The sequence below is a fragment of the Perca flavescens genome, chromosome 9, assembly GCF_004354835.1.
Source record: "Perca flavescens isolate YP-PL-M2 chromosome 9, PFLA_1.0, whole genome shotgun sequence".
Classification (NCBI taxonomy): domain Eukaryota; kingdom Metazoa; phylum Chordata; class Actinopteri; order Perciformes; family Percidae; genus Perca; species Perca flavescens.
Genome location: NC_041339.1, coordinates 18692211 through 18713843, shown reverse-complemented (window position 1 = coordinate 18713843; position 21633 = coordinate 18692211). Strand labels below are relative to the sequence as shown.

Genomic DNA, 21633 nt, shown 5'->3' with positions numbered 1-21633 from the left:
TGGAAATCTATGCATCGAGCCCAACGTCCCAATCTAGCAGTTACGTCCATGCTTTCTAAATCTTATTACAGTGTGTGCAGAGTGTTAAAGGAGGAGCCCCTTTTACATGAGGTCTTTGTTGACCTTTCAAGCACTCCCAAAATTTCTCTCAACACCAATCTCATGTAGGTTACTGGTAACTGGCAGAGGTGCAGAGCAGAGCGAGCGCTGCTTATTATGTATTACTTTGCTTTTGTAGTCCCTCCACATTGTTACTCATCCAGTATGCTTAAAGGTGCTCTCCCCTCTGGCAAGCATTGCTATGACAGTCAGCTTGGAAGTTATAAGTCTTTCAAAACTCTTTTCCCCCTGTCTTCTTTCCCTTTTCTCAGTCTCTCTTTTACTCTTTCTTGGTGTCCCCACGTCTCTATCTCTTCCTCTTTCACTCTACTCCTCAGAGAGCACCTGACTTACGTGTTGTTTAAGGATGAAAAGCACGGCAGAGGGGATTCCAAAAGCAAACACAAAAATATACACAAGAGGACAGGAAAGACACTGTTGTACACACACACAAACACACAGTGCCGAAGCCCTGAGGATTATCACCAGCGTGACACTGGACACTTCAGGGAAGACGGCATCTGTTTATTTCCATATTTAATACTGCAAAAAGAGAACATTGTGTTCTCAGGAAACTTCTCATTTCACTTTGTGTGAATACAGAGACAAATACATTGGTGTGAACACATATAATTGTCTCCAAACTACACATTTGTGCTGTCCATGTGGCTATAGAAAGCTCCGAAGTGCCCACACGCATTCACACTGTGACTAAAAGCCATTTTGCACAGGACACTTTGACAGACCTGGGGTTCTTCGCCCTTCAAAGCACTACTTTTACATCTATCTTTTCCACCCAGTTATGTAAGGTGTTCAGTGATGTGCTCTCTCTCTCTCTGTCTCTCTCTATCTCTCTCTGTCTCTGTCTCTGCCTGAAGAAATTCAACAAGGAAACTGTATCTGCAGTGGCAGTAAAGTTCAGGAGACACACATGCTGAATGTCCCAGCACACTCGCTCTGCTGCTTCTCGATGGGCAGTCTGCCTGTTACAGGACTCAAAACAAGTGAGGGAGTGCTACAGGAGGCGGCAGACAAGGTTACAAAGTGAGGCCATATGCTCTGTCTGTCGTCCCCCTACTCCCAACTGTTCCACCGATATTGAAAGCTACATGATGGTGACAAAAACGCCTCCTGTTTGAGAGTCAGAAGAGGAGGACATGTTAAAAAAAAACACTGCACCGAACTGGAAAAAGGAGAATTTCTCCTGCTGTAGACCAGTTTTGTCCTTCAATCACACACAGCACATTAATATAATGGATGGTATGATATAAAGGCAACCGGACTTGAGAGGCTGCGCGGCCAGACTGCATATGGACCAACTCTGACAGCTACTTATTATTCCACATTGACTTTAAAATGAGCAATGATTGTGTGTATTATGCCATGTTATTTATGGACCTTACAACGTGGGTGGCTAATTTGAGGGGAATCTTTAAGAAGCAGGAATTCAAGGTCTCAAGGTCTTGAACACACACACACACACACACATTCAGGTAGGGTTATATGTTTTCAAATGTAATCAATCACATATGAACAGTTGGCACCTTATTGGAAGGTTATTTAAATGCGTAGCCTCACAATATTTTGCCAAAATGAACAGGGAAGATTTTTTTCACTGTATCTCCAACAAAAGGTCAACTTTTTGTGAGTTGAGAGAAACAACCTTGTTTTTAACTTTGTGCATGCACTTTTTAGTTAGAGAAATGTGATTTTAAATGGGTCCAGTGGGTATATTTAGTTTAAGAAATAGGAGGATTTTCTCAACCCATAAAGTGACACTTAATTAACTAATTTGGATATACATGGTTTTCATGGACAGTGACCTACATCATCTTCAACAATCAGTTCTGCACCAATACTGAACCAACCCTAGACAAAGCTTAGCTTTTGTTTAGCCTTTGTGTGTGTGTGTGTGTGTGTGTGTGTGTGTGTGTGTGTGTGTGTGTGTGTGTGTGTGTGTGTGTGTGTGTGTGTGTGTGTGTGTGTGTGTGTGTGTGTTAAATGATTAAACATTATTTCAAAGTGAAATACAGGTTGAAATCCTTATTATATACCCTTATATACCCTTTTAATATCCACACATACATATAGATATGCATTCAGAGTTAAATCTTTAAATGCAACCCCACCATAGCATAGAAATAGACTTTGTGTGCATCAGCATGCCGTGAGGAAAAGGAAGGATTAATAGCCGCTCTATTACTTTCACTCTTGTTTTTTTTTAATCCAGACTAGTGGTCATTACTGGATGACAGCAGTCTGTCGACATGCAGGCAGGAATCTTCTTAGCCTGCAGATTACACCAAGCCTGTGTCTGTTTTCTCTCCCCCCACATACCTGTATGTCAGTGAATTAAGTCATATTTTAACAGGGCACTACCAGAGGAATAGATTGCTATGCTGACTAACAGAATGACGGATGCTTTGAGTGCCTTACTGCTGAGTGACAGCAAACTGTCAGGGCTTTAGTGTGGCCGGGCTGCCGTCTTTTTATTTCGGATGCTGCCTGCCAGAAAGGGAGGGACCCATCCATGCAGGCGCAGTTGAGTGAAAAGACACCTTGGAGGCATCTTTGGGCTTGTCAGACACAAGAAATCTGATCCAGGCAGCCAAGAATGGGAATTTGAACGAGAAACCCGAAAATAGCAGCTGTCTCTGCATAATTGGAACAAATGGAAGTTGGATATGCGGCAGAAAATAAAACAAGAAAACAAGTTGGATGTAACTCGACACTTGCTGACAGTTACAATAATCTGGGGAGAGCCGTGCCACAGGCAAGCTGTTGTTTGTAGCCGGGCAGCTTATAGTTTCTGTCAAACTGGTGCTGATCTTGGAGGGTCGCAATTATGTGCCCCCCTACTATTCCTCTTCCATCCCTTCCTGCTGTCATCCTCCCCTACTCCTTTAAAACCCCTAAGCAGCATTTAATTGTGAAGGTCTGAGCCGGGGAAGGAGTAATCAGATGAGAATGGAGGCAGGGGGAATCACGTGTGTATACACTGGCTAACAGAGGATTAATAACAGTGGCGTCTTGATTGAAGTTCAGCAGCTCTCCCTGGCAAATGGGAGGTGGGGATGAGGGGGAGAGAGAGTGCGGAAAGGGGAGGAAAAGAGAGTAAAAAAAGAGTTGCAAAGACAGAGGACGTACAAGGTTCTCAGATGAGAACAGAGAGTTACAGGCAAAAGAGACAGAAATGGGGAGAGAAGAGGGAAATAGAGAAAGGGAGTTAGAGCAGTGAGAGGGAGTGGGAGGAAGAAAGAGCGAGGATAGGAGGCAGCGCAGCGCAGTGTGGAGGGGGGGGAAGAGAGAGAGAGAGATGTAGAGACAGGAAGCCTCCACTGCTACTGAGCCAGTGAGACGCAGGCAGGCAGAGAGAGAAGACGGAGAGAGAGAGAGAGAGAGAGAGGCCCTTGGCATCTCCAAGGCCGGCCCAATGAGGGGGTGAGGGGCTCAAGTGCAATACAAAAGGGAGGATAGTGGGAGGAGAAGCAGAAACGGACGGGGAAAAAGAAGAGGGAAAAAGCAAGGGCGATAAAATCAGAAACAGGCTTCAGCAGGGAAAGGGGAGTGGGTGGGTGGGATCTGAGATGAGGAGGGAAATAAGCAGATAAAAGTTTTGGAGACAGAGTCGGAGAGAGAGAGGGAAGGGGAAAAGAGACTAAAGATAGAGTGGATTGAGTCTGTTAATGGAAAAGGTAGGAGGGGATTCATGGAAAAAGAGGAGGAAGCGCTCTGTGTCTCAGGAGTCCTCCTGTTCCTCTTCTGCTTCTTCTTCTTTCTGTGAGGCTGCTGGACATCATCCATCACCATGTTCTCTGACAGCAGGACTCCAGCGCCTGGGGAGCAGAAAGGCTTCAAGCCCCACGCCCCTCACTTCATCCCGTGGCTGCGCAATAGTCTTAAGCCCCACCACAACAGTGACCTGGGGCTCAATGGACCGTACAAATCCAGCTCAGAGGCCTGCAACAACCTGACCCCGCTGGAAAGAGCCAAAGGGATCGGGTTCTTCTCTATCCAGGGAAGGGACCGGGCAAAGAAGGGGGAGGTTCGGTGTAATGGCGTAGGGATGGCGAGAATGCTGCCAGTGGTGCTGCGTGGGCACCATATCCTGCCTGGGAGTCTGGGGAAGCAGAGGGAGGACAGTCCTGCCAGGTGGAACCAGTCTCCAGAGCTGGACCCACCCACCAACACGCAGAGCAGTCCGGGGGACGGGCCGCATGGTCTGAGCAACAGCTCCACCTCTGCCCAAGACAACCACACCTTTGTTAGGAACCACGGCAGCCACCTGAGCCCCCTTCAGTCGCAGAATGACGGGACTAGCACCTCAGTCAGGAAATATGGGCCACTAGTGAGACCCCCTCCTCTTCCTGTTTCTGGACTGCTCATTGAGGAGCCAAACTGTAAGGTGCCTGTTGTGGTGGACATTGAGGACAGGAGGGGGAAGGTGTGGGACTACGCCAGCAGTACAACCTACCGCAAGAGAGACCTCCATTCATCCAGCTGGGTGTGCTCGGACACTCAGGGACTAACAGAAAGGCAGCATGGCTTCCCCACCAGCTTCAGCTACAACAAACAACAGAGCAGGAACTCCCAGAGCCAGAGAGACCTGAGGGAACCACCTGTTGAGGGTTTCAACGGGCCCCTAAATGGAGTCATCTTCTCCACTGAGGTTCCTCAGAGAGGCCTAGGCTGCACCACAACACTACGCCCCCCCAGGAAAGCTAGACCAAGCTTGGAGCGTATCGCGGCCCTGGGCCAGAATCAGACATGGGTCCAACACAGGTCGACCAATGAAGGGAAGCCACAGAGGAAGGAATCAGGCTGCAGCAGGAAGGTGGTTCGAAACCAGATTAAACGGGTGGTGGACAACCTGGAGCATGTTCTTACAGCGCTGAGGGACGTTCACCAGGAAATGAAAGAGGTAACGCGTTGGATTCTTGTCGATTCTGCATAACATTTCACCATTTTCACCAATCATGTTTTTCCTGGACAAAATGGAAATGGTAGAAAAACAAAAGGGTTGAGAATAGGATCAGAGAAGTTACTGTATCCTCTCACATTAATTTAGGTATTTTACTCTTGGAGGAAACGTTCATGCTTATGCTATAAAACCTTGAGGGCTCTAACAGATAACGATGCAGGCTACACACAACTACACATCCTGTGCAGAATTTACATGCATTAAAAAGTCAGCAGCAGGGTTGGTTGAATCCACCACAGTCTGCAAACTGTTTCTGCAACTCTCCTCTGTCACTGTGCTTAATTCATGCATTAATACATTATCATAGAGGTGAACCAGACAATAGTTATGCCCCATTTGTATGATGCATTCAGAGACTGCTGAGATGTGACATTAGGCAAAGCAGTCGCCTTTCTCTCTGCATCTCCCTTTCTGTCCTCCTCCAACATCCTCTCTCAACTCTTCCTCCACTCTCCCTCCTCATGGACAGATGCTGCTCCAGGCACAGCTGGATAACGTTTTATAATCCATTCATGTCTGAGTATCTCTGCCTCGTATTCCTCATCCAGTAAAAGTGACACGTAAATCTCACCTCTTGGCATTTGATCTGCATCTACAGGGTCGCGGCTAAACCTGAGGTAGGCCTAGTAACCTCATCATTCTGGCTGTGAGGTTTTAGTGTGACAGTATTAATATAACACTGATGAAAGAGCATGTAGGCTACACAAAAAGAGGGGAAAGGAGGGGGGTCGGAAGCAAACAGACTGTGATAGAAAATCCCAAATTTTCACAACAGAGCCGACAGATCAAAGGAGGATAAGGCACCAGAGAAGACTTTGGTTGCATATTTGTTTCAAAGCCCTGTTTAATGATTCTGTTGCATGAGAAGCAACCCTCAGTATTATTCAATAATCAATCCCTGTTATAAAAAGGAACTGGAGTGAGACTTAAAAGCATTTTAGACAGAGACTTTACAAATATTAAAGCAACACTTAAGACTTCTGTCTCAGGAAAAACATCCCAAAAGCAAGCTCACGCATGAATATGGCCTTCTGCTAAGACATTTTGACGGATCAAAAACTGCTCTATGACTCAGAACTAAAAGCAGAAACAGTAGAGTTACACTGAAAGAGGTATGAAACTTACATGACTGAGCTCTACAACAAACATCTCTCAGCACTCATCAGCATTACATGTGAAGACCTGAGGGGTCAAAAAACATCATTTTAAATAAACACTCTGGGGAACAGCAGATGAAAACCAGGGTCCTCTGCTCTTTTATCTCCTCTGGTTTCTGACATTAACAAGCAGCACCTGCCCAGAGTCACTTGATGTGCATATGCACACGGTACTTCAAAGAAATATGAAATGCCTCGCCCAAAAAAGCTGCAGCATAAAAAAGAAAAAAAGACAAACCAGGTCATTTTTTGACATCAACAAGGATGTTGTTGAACACAGAGAACAAAACAATAATTCATCTGTTCCAGCGGGGGCCGAGGATTTATCTGTGAACGTAGAGCAGGTGAAGAGATAGGTCAAAGATTTTCCCCAGTGTAATTTCCTACAATCTCTCCAGCCTTCATCGGTGTGCATTGTTTGTGTCTTTGTGTTAAGCATTTATGTGTGTTGTGCATACACTCATTTGCTACATGCTCGGCACTCTTTTAGATACAGTATATTCATCTGGAATTGTATGCTTATGATATATTGTATAGTGTGCCTTTCACTATTACAAGTATCAGAAGGGAAACCGACCTAAATTTAGCTTCCACATTTCCTGTAATATCACCGTTTCTAGGCTGAGGTAAACATTTTTTGCACTATGGTTGTAGCTTGTGTGACACACTTAAAGATTAGAGCTATACACCTGCAGAGAGTCCATTTCTGTAAGAGTCTGAAATGCTTCAAATTATAGATGCCGACATGCAAAAGCAGAAACAATTAATACGCAAACTTTTAATATTGCCATTACTATATTGAGGCTACAGTGCCAAGGTTTTGTATGTTATCAATAATTTGTATTAGAAAAGACTCAAATTGGAACAAAAGTCTTTGGATTAGTAGAGTGTTGGAATTCTATTCTCTTTTATAAAATATTTTTTTTGGTTTTAGAGTTTTGAGTGTTTATTTGCAGAAGTCACCTTAATTGCACAAAAATTCAGCAGATTAAACAGCAATGAAAATAACCATACGTTTCAGGTTATCATTAGTGGTACTCCAGGGATTTTTGTGTTTGCACTTTTATAAAGTTGTGGGACTCAGAATGGACATAATTGAGAGTTTGAGATAATCAGACTTTTAGTCCCTAGTGTGGGTCTAGCTCCAAAAACACTTGATCCTACATTTCCCATAGTGCAGTCTTTCGTTAGAGCTTCCCCACCTAATAAACATCCACATCTTTCAAACTGATTTCTTATGTCCAGTTTGTAACTCAGACTTTCCGGTAAAAAAGTCCCCACAGGGGACATTATAAAACTATTTTCACAGGTTGAAAGTTAAAGGATCAGATGATAAGGTAAAGGATCTTTGTCTAAAATCAGTGAAGTGCCCCTTTTCCAAACAACTTCAATTATATGCATTCATCACCATGTATTTATCCATCATAGGTGGTGCAGCAGATTGACCATCTAACCTCATCCATTGATCTGAATGTGGAGGAGCATCAGGGGAATGAAAGAGGTGACAGCGCCAACCCTCCCAGTGACAGCAGCTCCAGTTCAGGTTCCAGCTCCAGTGAAGTGACGTTAGGCAGCACCCATCAGTGGCCCTCAGAGCCTGGAGACCAGCCAGGAACCACAGACTCATTTGGCACCCTCAGGAGAGATCATCACAAGTGTCACTTTCCACCAAATGTGCTGCTATGCCCGGTAACCTCTGGGTCTTCATCAGAGAGTCAAACTCTTCGGTTCACCTGCAGTCTGCTGTCTTCTCACAGACAAGGTGGACCGCTCCAGTACAACAATAGTCTCCCTTTATCCAATCCCCCTCAAAACCTCACCTACCATGATCTTACTTTGTCTCCCCGAAGAACCCTCCCTGTTCGGCCTCCCACTCCTGGTCTCTCCCCTCTAACAGTAAACCTCCATCACCCCAACAGCCCTGGCTCTCAGCCTCACTCCCCTGGTCCTTCCTCCTCCATCAGGGTCAGCCCTGTGTCCTCTCTGTCTGCAAAGCCTCAGCCACCCCCCACTCTTAGCCCTTCTGTCATCATAGAGAACAAGGTTGGGTCTTATCAAACCCCCCAAAGTGACCACCCATCTGCCAGTTTTCTCTCTCCATCATCGACCCAGCCTCCGTCTGCCAGCTGCCCACCCACCAACTCAGAAACTCAAACTGTGTCCAACACTGACAGAGAGAGGCGATCATCCTCAGCAGGACCCGTTCACAGACCTTCACAGGTGTGCTCTGCCCCTGGAGCCACAGCTAAGCCACCAACGGCACCAGGCTGCAGGGGTCGCAAGCCTCCTCCGTACCCCCACCACAGACCCTCCGAACACACAAAGAAGGTGAAGGAACCCCGCAAAGCTCCTCCATACCCTGAGAAAAGAAGGCTTCTCTCGACCACAGTGTGAGACAATGCAGCAGGAGGGGGAGGCTGATCGAACAGAGCCACATTCACAGCACCAGCCGCAAGAGTGATTTAAGGCTCGCTAAGATGAGCTGAGACCAAGTTTCCAAGGTGACAGGATGCAAACGCAACTTGGGGTGAGTATGTCAGGAAGAACAGCTTGGTTCTGCAGACGTCCTTTTCGCGTCTCTCCTTCTATACCAATCTCTTGAGTATATAAACTGAACATACAAATGACACCATAACATCTGTCTGGGTTACTGCTCTGGTAACAAGAGCCTCTATACAGATGCTCAGTTTGCCCCACCGCTCTCAGACTCCCACAGTTTGCACCGTTAAAGGGCAAAGGAGAAGGCCTAATTAGATAGAAATATGAACAAAATTATAATTACTGCAAGATGACAACACAAAGTAAGAACTGATTACTTTAGTGCACTTCAACCTAAGCAGCCAGACACTTTCACTCACATGTGTCAGCATTGTCTAGGTTAGATAATGGCTGTCAAGAGTCGTGATGGTATAACGAGAACTCAGTGCAGCTCAGCGTACTTTGGCTCGGTGGTGTGAAAAGCACACACTGGGGATAACAGGCTGTGATCTGTGATAGATCTGGGGACAGAAAAGGTCTCGTGATATGAGGAACTTAGCAAGGCCAGATAAGAAGTGAACAGGCAGAGTAGCTGACTGGGTCACCGGCCCAGCGCCTGGGTGCGCATCAGGGGAGACAGGGGGCAGCTGGCCATTCGTTTTACCCTTCACCGAGCCCCTGGTGTTACAAAAATCCCATCTCCTTCCCTGCCTCTGGCTTGACTGACCCGGCCACAATCTCCATCTGTTCCCCTCCTAATGTCAGGAGATGCAAAGAAAGAGAAATAGGGGGCAGGTGTTTGTGAGAGGAAAGAGAGAAAAACAGACACTGGAATGTCTGCTGGATTGATTACATAAATACAGCTCAGCAAATCGATGGCTTATTCATTTAGGTCATCTGATATTGTCCTCTCTGAAATGTTATTTCAAAGCCTGCTTGTGGCTCTTTTCTTGTGAAGAATAAAGCTGGTGTTATTCTATAGCCTATTTTCTGTTATTGTTAACAGATAAAAATTAAAAGACCAAACAAACAGTGCGTTAGTCCATCTCTCAATACGTTTTGACTTCCCTACCCTGTCTGTGGCACTCAGCACCAAGCCAATTTCTTCCTCCTGAAGAGCTAAATCTTAAAAAAATATATATAATAATAATAATAAAAAAATATCCACAAATGTAGCTTCATCAAAGCTCAGTAATTTCCTAAAATAGCTGGAAATTGTAGATTTTAGCATGGATTAATACACATTTTGTGCTCTTGTGAGTATTTACAGCAGCAGGACGGTGTCGGAGTTAATCAAAATAAACTAAAATGCTACATTAATGCTAATGAATGAACATCATGTGCAGCATTGATGTGTTTTTGAGGTCTGTGGTACAGAGGATATCAGGCATTGGATACACAGAAAATACTTAGTAGGTTAGTTAGTAGGCTTAATGAATTGTTGGTTCTGGTCTTTTCATAGACTTGAAGAAAAATATAGAATATCACCTCACTTATCGGCTACTAAGAGTCTAAGTTATGCTAGCAGCTGTGTGAGGATGTACTTAGGTGCTTTGAGCTAAATGTCCATATGCTAACATGCTCACAATAACAATGTTAACATCTTGATTTTAAGCAGGTGTGTATGTTTACAGTGTTATTCTATCTTAGTAGTTATTAGAGTTTATCCTGAGGGAAACATGAATTTCTGTACAACATTTTATGGCAATCTCTCCAATGGTTAATGATAGAATGGATGGTCCAGGGGGACGGGGACCCCCCCTACTCTGCCTCTGATTGGCTTACCCTGATATTCTTACCAAAACCTTAACAAATCTCACTCCTTATGCCTTAACCTAACCAACCGATCAAGAGATCAGAGGCATGTCATGCCTTCGCCTGTCCCTCCAGACCATCCATTCGAGCATCAACCCTATCCAATAGTTGTTGAGACATTTCTCAGAACAGAAAATGTGGTTGGTCTGCTGGTAGTCTTGCATTGCCAGACCAATCTCCACAGCACTGTTTTGGTGATGGAGTATGGTCTGGCTACACCGCCTATCAATTCTGGGATAGGTAAAAAATGCTCTGGCTCGTTTGGATTTCTTAAACCAATCACAACCATGTCAGGCTTTATCCCAGCAATGTACATGCATGGAGCCAGAACAGTCTGCTGGTGGTTATAAAGTACAAAGTCAGGGGGACACCGAAGTCAGTAGGATTCATCCTCTGGGGACCAGGAATGTCTGTATGGAATTTGACTGCAATCCATTGAATAGTTGTTGAAATATACAAGTCTGGATTAAAGTGTTGGATCGACTGATCCCTGGAGCCACTTTGTGTTCGTGGCTAAAAATGTTTCTGATTTCTCTTAATGCACGCCATCATAATCTAAGCCAGCTCTTAGCAGCATCAAATGTATATAGTTTCCCGATGGTAGTAGTGTAGGGGGGAAAAGATGAAAGTCAACATCTCTACTGGTACCAGATGGTAAACAGTAGTGATATGTGTTTAGTGTTTGGATGACAGCATAGAGGCAGCTTTGAGTCTCAGAGACACAGTGAACTGGCGGTAAACAAACAGATATAGTGCTACAGAGATTTATTATTCAATGGAACAACCACCTTGAGAACAGTGTTAAATTATTTATCCACGGGGCCACAAAACTGAAAATGGCCACATCTTTGCTATAAGATGCTTTAATTACAAGTAGGAGACTGTGAGAGTTTCTTGGCACAGCTCTGCCAAAGTGCTACTACACAATAGATTTTCTCAGATGTTTTATAGTTACAGTCATGATTATATTTTACATTAAAGCACTGGTAAATTGTGTGATTGTAAAATAAATGTGTAATTTTTGTATCACAGAATTCAAATGCCAATTTGACTACAATCAAGATGACTGATTTTCTCTTGGCTTAACATAAAATGAATAAATCCCTCCTGACTCTATATCTCTGTAAGCCCACAAAGATCAACGCTCTATACATTCCCATATGTGCCTCTGGAATTAGTAGATCCTCCCTGCAAAGCCGTTCTCCCCAGAAATTAAGAAGAAACAATGAAAGCTCTTTATCTCATGGAAACATTTATTTGAGGACAATAAATTTAAATTGAGCAATTTTTCATAATGCTTATTTTAATATAAAGTTTCATATGAAGTCTCATTTGGCTGTTTTCTGCAGCATACAAACTGGTTTTGAATTAGAATTACATTAGTGCTGGTACTAAAATGACTGCTATTTTAGACAGATACTGTATGACGGGGGCATAAAAATGCTCTCTGCCATGTTCATGGTGGCCCATCTCTGACAGTGCTCAGAATATTTAATGCCTCTATGCTGGCACTCAAATTTCTCCTCTCTTTTCATGTTTACCCCTTAACGAGGCTGTGGGAGATTCAATCAGATCATGACTGACATAACAAGACGAAAACATTGAATTATCTCCAGAACGATGACATGTCTTTATTCAAACATCCATTATGAATCAGAACAGTCAAGAAGTAGACAAAAAAAGAAAACGTACAAAATAAGCAACATCTTGTGTGTATCTTTCTATTCTGGATCAGCATCTGGATGTGGTTACTTCCTGTTGTGACCCCAGCGGGAGGACGGTGACAAAGGGACACACTAACGTCCCCAGCTGAGCGTTTCCTCAACTCCAGAGGATCATCTCTAGACAGATGAGAGGATCCAAACCCAGACCAAACAAGGCACGAATCTCAGTGAGTAATCCAACCACAGAATTAAATCAGCACAATCCTCAAATCTGAAATCAATCCCCAGAACTCATCTTGTGGACACTTGTGTAGATCTAAGAAGATTGGATCAATGTGAGGAATATAAAGACAATCCTACTCGCTACATAAGGGAGCATGTACTTCTGAAACCTGCACAATATCCCCGCTGATCCATACATGTGCCACTGAAGGATGAAAGCAGATAGTTCAAGAAAGGCCCAGGAATATGTGATGGCAGCTCCTGCACACCTTAAATATATATTTTTGGGGGGGTAAATCTCAAACAGTGTAATTGTGAAGTCACTGAAATATCCTGAAATTACAAAAGACAAATAAGTAAACGGTTGTATCTTCTGCTTCGGGTGCCTTATTAAAATGATCAAAATTAAGGTCATTTCAAATAAAATAATAATCATTTATACAATATATCATATTTTCTCAACAATTAATTCACATTGACAGTTTAGGATTTATCCAAAAATTAACTGATCTTCAGTGTATTCTGTACATCTTTCTCTTAATTTGATGTTATGAAGCTGTTATCTGTTCTATTACAGGTATCCCTTCTGGCCAAAAACACAAACATAACAAAAAGTGATCACAAGTGGTACCGATTGATGATTTAGGGGATAAAATGTGTGCTTACAGTTATCAAGAATGCATCAATATAAACAGACAGAGAGCGAGGAGCTCAGCTCAGAACAGGACCAGATTGAGGAAAATGTAATTGTTTATGTGCGTGCGTGACGTTATTGGAGATTATTCACTTTCCTCTCAGGATTATATGAGATGGATAAATCCCTCCCTACTCTAAATGTGTTATCTATACTCTACAAGCCCCCAGACACCAGTCCTCTATACATTTACAAATGTCCTCAGTGGATCAGAACAGATTTGCTCTCTGTAAATCTTATAGCCTCAGAAACTAAGAAACAACTATGGAAGCACTTTATCTTATGGCAGAATTTTAACTAGGAAATTATGTAGTAAAAAAAAAAAGAAAAAAAAGAATACTAAACTGATGCCTTTCTGTATTTTTTAACAGCATTTTCAAATCCATTACAAAAATATACCAGGTAATTTGTGTACTGACACACAAAGTGCTATATCAGTATCATCCCACTTCAATTTTAAGTTGTTACACCCACAAATCCATCCTTCATTGACTACTGAGCGGAACACAGAAGTCCAACTCAGGGCTCAAAACATGACCAAAACCAAGTCAGACTTCTGACCAATTACAGCTCATCATGTCGTGTCCGTCCAATGGCAGTCAGTTTGGAGAGTTGAGCGCTGAACTTTCCATCTCTGTGGGTCACTGGGGGTCAGAGAGGAGAGCAAATTACTGTCACAGAAAATATTAAAACAAAAACAAGGACACAGAGCATCATAGATGCAAAGCACATGAAACCAGCCAGTATCATCTAACTGCAGAGCCAGCAGTTTGAGACCTACAGGTCTGGTCCAACCTGCACTGCCTGTTGACAAGAAAAGCATAAGCAGCAGCAGATCAGATCTGTAGATGTAGGTGTTTGCCATCTACAGGTAAGGAAAGTAATAGCTGCTGCAATTTTTACACTAGTGCCACCTACAAAAAACAATGAGTGTCACAACTGCTACCTCATCTCGTTCTTTGAACAGTAGGGGCTGCTTGTGGTTTTATATTTGACATACAGTATAAAACCTAACAAATGTAATAGTTTTGTTCACTAGAGCATATTTTCTGCTGAATAAGGAAGCTCTTAGTGCTGATGACTCCTGCTGTTCTCCAGATTACTTTGAATAAAAGGGGTGGTTATTGCTCATTGTCGACTCTAAAGAAACAGGTGTGGGATGCAGAGAAAAACAATGAACTTAAGTGTTATTAATTCATATAAACTGAACTGTTTATGGGTCTGAAAATGTGAAGTTCTGTTAATGAATGAACTAAAAGGGAGATAAACAGTAAATTTGTTTGCAAAATTGTCCAAATATTTTGCATTTTACAGCCCCAAGTTGAACTGTGTTAAATATCTACATTATCTACTGGAGGTGAGGGTGGTACAGTAATGTCATACATTTGTATCAATTATTTATAATTTTATTACAAATGAATGGCTGCCACCTTGGAGTAAGTCCTTAATACACATGCAGTAAAACCTCAAACAAAAAGCTATCAGCATCTATAACAATCCGCAGTTGCTAACACTGCAAAAACTACCACTTGTTTTGCCTGTAGGTGGCAACACCTACAGGCATCTGCAGGTCTAAACTACGGTGACTTTTCTTCTCTGTAGGTGGTGCAGGGCAGGATGGCATGTCTAGAACTGCTCTGTTAGTGACTGAACAGCTCCCCCCTTATCTGCAGCCTGCTAAATGTGAACATATACGCTTGTGAGTGAGTTAAAAGCCAGTTTATTGATATATTTTGCATCAAAAAAAAGCTATTTACCTACTGTGTATTACTAAGACGTTTATCCCTCGAAATCATGACTGGAAGTGTTTCCCAGAAGTCTCATAGAGATGGGATTATCCTAAAGTCTGTGATAGTTGCAGGAAATTGAGTCGATAAGCCTCTGTACTGTCGTGTCTAATCTGCTGTTACAGAAAATTGCTGTGTGACTTGTCAAATCCTGCTAATCACAGTCCGGAACTTGAGCCACAGTGGGGATTTGTGCAAAAACTAAATAACAACAAATAATAATGCTACAGGGACAAAAGGCAACCCACTCACAGCTGGAGCATATGCTTTAGAGGGAAAACAACAGAGAACTTGCAACGTGATGGAGGGGATGGGAGGGAGGGAGCAAGAGATTGACGTGACAAGCAGAGGGAGTTGATTGAACACTTGGAAATACAATCAATTTCTCACCTGTTGAGTCTCCTACGGTAAATTCCTCCGGCTTCAAAGGCATATCACTCTGTCCTGCTGCTGCCGTCTGAGACTGGAGACAAATACAGCAGCAGTGATAAAGAGGAGGAGGAAAGGGAGGAAAGGAAAGAAGGAGAATAATAAAAAAATAAACCAAAACGGGATGGGAGGCTGCACAGGAGACAATTTTTTGCAACAGACGGGGCCGGGAGAGTAGGAGGATGTGGTGACAAGGTCAAGGAGATGCTGTGCGGGGGTGGCAGGTGTGTTTGTTTGTGTATGTGAGGTTATTTTTGTCGCATCATTTAGTGAAGTTATTTTCTGTCCGTTTGTCTTCTGCTTGCAGGGCACGGAGCCAGAGCAGGAGGAGGAAACACGTGCTCTCACTAATGACAGAGTGTCAGGACTGCCCTTGCTGGGGGAAGGAGGCGTGTCAAGGTGTGCTTCACTTCAGCGACGGCCACATCAGACACGGCAGACCTCCGCTAAGTGACTGAGCTCAGGAAGAGTCCAGAGACATTAACCTTCCATGAAACATTATGTGGAAAGACACGGTGGGTTTGACTTCCAGGAGAAATAAAGTTTTTCTGTTACTTTGCCTGTCTCTGCCTGCCTTGTTTTTCAAAGTTGGTACTAGGTGGCATGTAGCTCGAACCACCATTAGAGTTAAATAGATTTAAAAATGCAGGAACATGATGCACATGATGGGTTACCATGGATACAATGAGGATACAAATGAGGATACAACCTCATTTAAATAATTTGGGGGGACTTGTCCATAGCAGTCGGTTCAAAGTATTAAAACGGAAAACTGTTGAAGCTTTTTCAAACTGACAGTTGGGGTTAAATTTAAAGCTGAAACAGGTAAGCAATTGACAGAAGATGCTAAATGTTCTCTGGTTCCAGCTTCACAAATTTGAGGATTTGCTGCTTTTCTCTGTTTTATATCATTACAAATGTAATATCTCTGGGATTTTAGACTGTTGGTCAGACAAAACAAGCAATTGTAAGACCTCACGTTTGGGCTCTGGGAAACTAATGGACATTTTGGCTATTTTATAAACAATTAATTCAAACTTTGGAGACATCTAATCCTGTTCATGAATCATTAAAGATGAAGACTTCTCCTAACCCTATTTATATAAAAATGTTACATGCATTTCACATATGCATGCATATCTTGGAAAGAGGCCAAATAAACAAAATTGTGTCATTACATGTGATGACTTTTTCACAGAAGACAAGATCAAAGTGTTGACAGTCACCAGCTTTGCAGTCAAAAAAAGCTAAGTAAAAACAAACCTGCAATACCAAAAAATCCTGCCTTAATGTTAGCCATGAGCTTGACAAATGTATTGCTGGTGCATAGGTGGATGGTTTATTATTTGTAGGCTATGCAAAAATGTTTATCAACTGTGTTTTCTACACAAGATCTAAACAACAACAGTGCCTCTTCTCAAACTAGCAATGACACAACTTTATCAACAACAAATTATCAACAAATTATGTTACTGACTGATATACAGGCCCAGATTCACGGGAACAGGACAGGCAACATTTGAGTGGACAGTTGAGGGAATTTGTGTTTCTTTTATACTTACATATGCATTTGCATATTCAATTTTGGTTCCCTTAAGTTCAGCTTTGAATTGAGTGAAAAACAGGTAAGACTTCCCCTGGGGCCTGGCAGGAATGAAAAAAAAAAAAGTTTGTTACCAACATTAAGTCATTTGCATACATTAATTTGCTTATTAAGTCAGTCCTGGACATGAATACATTTAAACTATGAGGTTAGAAACTCTGTTGTATTTTTTCTTCTCTCTACTGGGGCTGTCACGATTAACTACAATCATTAGAGTGACTCAGCAGACAAATGGGACAAATTCTCACTGAAGACACACTGAATATCAGGGTCAGGGCGTGCGTGCGTGCGTGCGTGCGTGCGTGCGTCACCTCCACACAGAGCAGGAAAACAGTCTGTCGTCGTCACTCAAACCAACACTCATCAACCATTGCTGTTTGGCAAAAAAATAAGAATATTTATGCATAAAACCTGCTGTAATTAAAAAGCCATAATATGATGCTGGAGACTGAGAGAAAGAGAGACTCACCTCATTGGTTCCCCCTTGTGACGCATAAGTGAATGAGCATTCATACTCCCTCTGAAATAAGAGAGTGTAACATCAGTGCCTAGTTAAATCTTCATATTATTTTCATTTTTTTATCTAACAATTACTTTGACATGCTATTATCAGATTGCTGCTCGGTTTCATACGTGATAGTTTACATTTTTATAGTGCAATTTCTGCAGCTTTGCAAAGGTAAAGATTAGCTTGCTTTTCTATGTTTCATATTATTATAAATGCAAAGGTCTGTTGTGGCTGCTGGTCTAATAACAAAGTTTTGTCTGCTGGTAAAGACCATAAGGACGTTTCTCACAGCAGACATGTTTTGACATGTTCTAGAAGAAAGCACAGGTGTAAATGTTACACCTGATATTGTGCATGAGGAATCACTACTAAGCTAGGGCAGAGCAATAAATCAATATTATCGCTTCTCATCTTTCAGCAAAATCACAACATGATGAAATAATTTCTATTGTCAAAAGTAATGACTTTTACAAAACTGTAATTGGAAACTTAATTAGTTATTAATTAATTATTAATTATTAGTTACATATAAACAATTTAGTCTTGTGTAATGCATAACATTATAGACATTGCTTTCAAAATCAGTTGGACTGTTTTATATATGATTTTGCAAACATTTGCCTCATTAAAATATGTATCAATATTGGAAAAGATCCTTATTTCAGGAAAATAAGATAATGGTTTCAACCATATTGCCAGCCCTACCTAGAGCCACCATGTTATTAGTAACACCTGTTTTTTTCGTGCTGTCATGTCAAAATGTCTGCAGTGAAAAAGCTCTATTGTAATGGGCATTTGTTAGAGCCCATTTTATGGACAAATGATTAAGCCATTAATTAATAAATAAAATGAATAATTGACAATTTAAAAAAACTAAGTAGTTACAGTCTTTATGTAAAGACAGGCTATTGAGACTGCTTTCAAATTAAATACAAAAAAGCTGTTCACAGTCATTAAAATGTCCACCAATGAATGAAGCCATTGTGGCAATGTGGAAACGACGTGTCAGCCTCTCACAGGCTGTTTCGTCATCACTCTACGACTACAGCTGACCATAGGAATGTAGTTTTTCACATAAATACCAAATACATTGAATGTAACAAACTAATCGAAGGAACACATCTCAAAACCTTACACACACAATACAATCAGTGGTATGTTTCAGTCTGTAATTATCCTGTCCACTACTTAACAATCAATATAACAATAGATATAATTAACCTTAACGGTGAATTAACCTACGTTCAAACTTGCACGTTTAGAGTTAGCTTAGCCTAACTGTAGCTCTGTGTGCGGGTGGTGTTTAAACACGTTAGCTAATTGTGTAAAATAAAGACAATATTTTATAATTTCACTCACAATCGCCTCAGTGAAAGTGTGCACCACTCCTCCCGGTTTAACGTTGAACTCCACCGTCTTCGTCCGATCAGAAGAGGCATCAACCGGGACAATCAACACGAATACAAGCAGAAACGCCAAATTAACAGCACAAAAGTTATTTTGGGTGGCCATCTCCTTCTCCTTATAGCTATTATAGATGTGTGATAGTGGCGATAGTGGTGGTGGTGTGTGTCGCTGTGAGTGGCACCCCGGGTAACCGGTATCCCGTCGACTGTAAATGTCGTCACATACCAAACCAAGGAAACAAATATAATAAAACAGCAAAGCACTAAAGCAGACATAATCAACATAAAACAGACGGATATCTCGATATGGTAATAATAAACACATGCTTTGTTGATGTAGCTTAGAGATGATATTGACGAATAAAAGTACGATTAGCTAGGCCTACAGTAACGCTACCATTCAGGGCCACGTGATGTCGCCCTTGTTTTATACTGCAGACAAAGTAGAACAAACTATTAATATATTTACATTTGTATTTGTATAACATCATGTAATGTATGTCTCAGTAAGCGTAAAGTAGCATAAAACAGCAGTTTGACAAATCAATCCCAACTCAAGGTCCAGTGAGTTCACATCGACCGATCCATTTCCATGACAACTGAACAAACTCCATCCAAATTTATGAGATGCATTGTCATGTCACTGATGTTTCTTGTCTCGTGTTATCGCAATCGCAATCAATCATTCCTCCTCAATAATAGCCTACAAAATATAGTCAATGTTAATATTTAAAAAGTATTATTATAGATTAAGATAAAATACAACTTTATTGATCCCTTCACTGTTATCCCAAATTAGTTGGCTTTACTAGAAATGTGCGTGGAAACCCGTTGCCTTAAACAGTTTAAGGCATTAGACCTATTTAGTCACCTTTTGTAAAAACTTAAACGGTCAAGTTGCATTACCACAGACTGGTAAATTGATGCAGTAGACAAATCAAGTTTACCTTATACAACATGTTAATAAACATAAATAACCTCTGTTGAAATATAATACATATGAAACATTATGCTCTATAATCAAAACTACAGGAAAAAGTAGTTAGGGTCGGTATGCTTATTCCTTTATAACAGTATAAACTAAACAATAATTTGATTGAATAGAAAGGATGACAAAGCATAGATTGTAATTTCCTAATTTCTCCCACACTGCCCAGACGCCATTAGTCCCCACGCGGGTCTCGGTCATGGTGCAATAATAAATGTAGACAAACATGAACACTAAATCAATTCAATTCAATTCGATTCAATTCAATTTTATTTATAGTATAAATTCATAACAAGAGTTATCTTGAGACACTTTACAGATAGAGTAGGCTGATAGACAGTGGCGAGGAAAAACTTCCTTTTAGGAAGAAACCTAAGCAGACCCAGACTCTTAGTAGGACGGTGCCAGTTGGGGGTGTGATGAACAGTGGCAATAATAGTCATAATATAGATAATGGAACAGTGACTACAATGGTAGTCGTAGTAGTTCATGTCATAGCAGGGCACAGGAGGGCGTTACAGGATATAGTGCGGCACAGCAGAGCATGGGGGGACGCAACGGACGCGGCAGGACGCGGCAGGACGCAGCCGGACACTGCAGGGCCTCGCATAGTGTAGCAGGGTGTAGCAGGACCACAGCGACAGCTGCACCCAGTACCCAGATCTTGTTGCCACTTTAATCCAAGGAAATATTCTGGGCGAAAAACAAATAAATGGACTCCAGGGAGTAAACTCCCCAGTGCTAGGTTAGTAACAAGGAGAGGTGCCTGGTCGGGCTAGAACTCTCCCCAACCGGATCGGGCTGTACTAGCCTGCCTCCCTCTACTCTCACTATATTATTGATTATATGATAGATAAATCTGATGACTATGAAGAGAAGCAGAGATAAGCAGGGGTGCTGTGTCTGCAGCTATACACCCTGCCCCGCCGGTCTAGGCGTACGCTGCAACTCCTCACTCCCTAACTATAAGCTTTATCAAAGAGGAGGGTTTTAAGTTTACTTTTAAATGCGGTGACGGTGTCTTCCCCCCCAAACCCAAATTGGGAGCTGGTTCCACAGGAGAGGAGCCTGGTAGCTGAAGGCTCTGGCTCCCATTCTACTTTTAGAGACTCTAGGAACCACAAGTAGCTCTGAATTTTGGGAGCGCAGTGCTCTAGTGGGACAATAAGCTACTAAGAGCTCTTCTAGATATGATGGTGCTTGACCATTTAGAGCTGTGTAGGTCAGGAGAAGGATTTTAAATTCAGTCCTGGATTTTACAGGAAGCCAATGCAGAGAAGCTAATACGGTGAAATATGATCTCTTTTCTTAGTTCTTGTCAGAACACGCGCTGCAGCATTCTGGATCAGCTGGAGAGTCTTTGGGGCCCAGAAAAATCACTTCGGTTTTGTTTGAGTTTAACATCAAAAAATTTTAGGTCATCCAGGATTTTTATTCTTTAATGTAATTAACCATACAAAACTAAAATCCACGTAACATGAATGCACACCCAAAACAGTAACAGAACATTATTAAAACACACTTTAACTAGGACAGAAACTGTTCAGAACATAGATTTCTTTTCCCATGAGCCTTTCCTTGAGTGCAGAACAGTTGAAATGACCCCGTCCCTCCCATACAGAAACTTAACATCCTGCGTTATCTCTGCTTAATATGATCTGTGAACTGCATACTTAAGCTGATTATTACAAACAACAAATGTGATTAAGTAATGCATATACAGAACATGAAAGAATGAGTAGTGACCACTAAAAAGTTTAATTACAACTATATCTGGGTTTACAGTGATAGGGGAAAGTTAC

General features: G+C 42.0%; 2 protein-coding genes across 2 annotated transcripts; one reads left to right on the top strand and one right to left on the bottom strand.

Moving 5' to 3' along the window:
* The first annotated feature begins 3427 nt into the window (after positions 1-3427).
* LOC114562000 (uncharacterized) lies at positions 3428-15884 on the top strand. Its single transcript, XM_028588211.1, has 4 exons — positions 3428-5020; positions 7666-8764; positions 12266-12421; positions 15634-15884. The coding sequence occupies exons 1-2, from the start codon at positions 3908-3910 to the stop codon at positions 8629-8631; spliced, it is 2079 nt and encodes a 692-aa protein (XP_028444012.1). The 5' UTR covers positions 3428-3907; the 3' UTR covers positions 8632-8764; positions 12266-12421; positions 15634-15884.
* On the bottom strand, positions 12137-19059 carry mydgf (myeloid-derived growth factor). The gene is made up of 6 exons (XM_028588212.1): positions 18797-19059; positions 17399-17449; positions 17241-17302; positions 16889-16970; positions 15288-15360; positions 12137-13754 (listed from the first exon to the last, which is right to left on the bottom strand). Exons 1-6 carry the CDS (start codon positions 18947-18949, stop codon positions 13675-13677), a joined length of 501 nt encoding a protein of 166 aa, XP_028444013.1. The 5' UTR covers positions 18950-19059; the 3' UTR covers positions 12137-13674.
* Positions 19060-21633: the final 2574 nt, after the last annotated feature.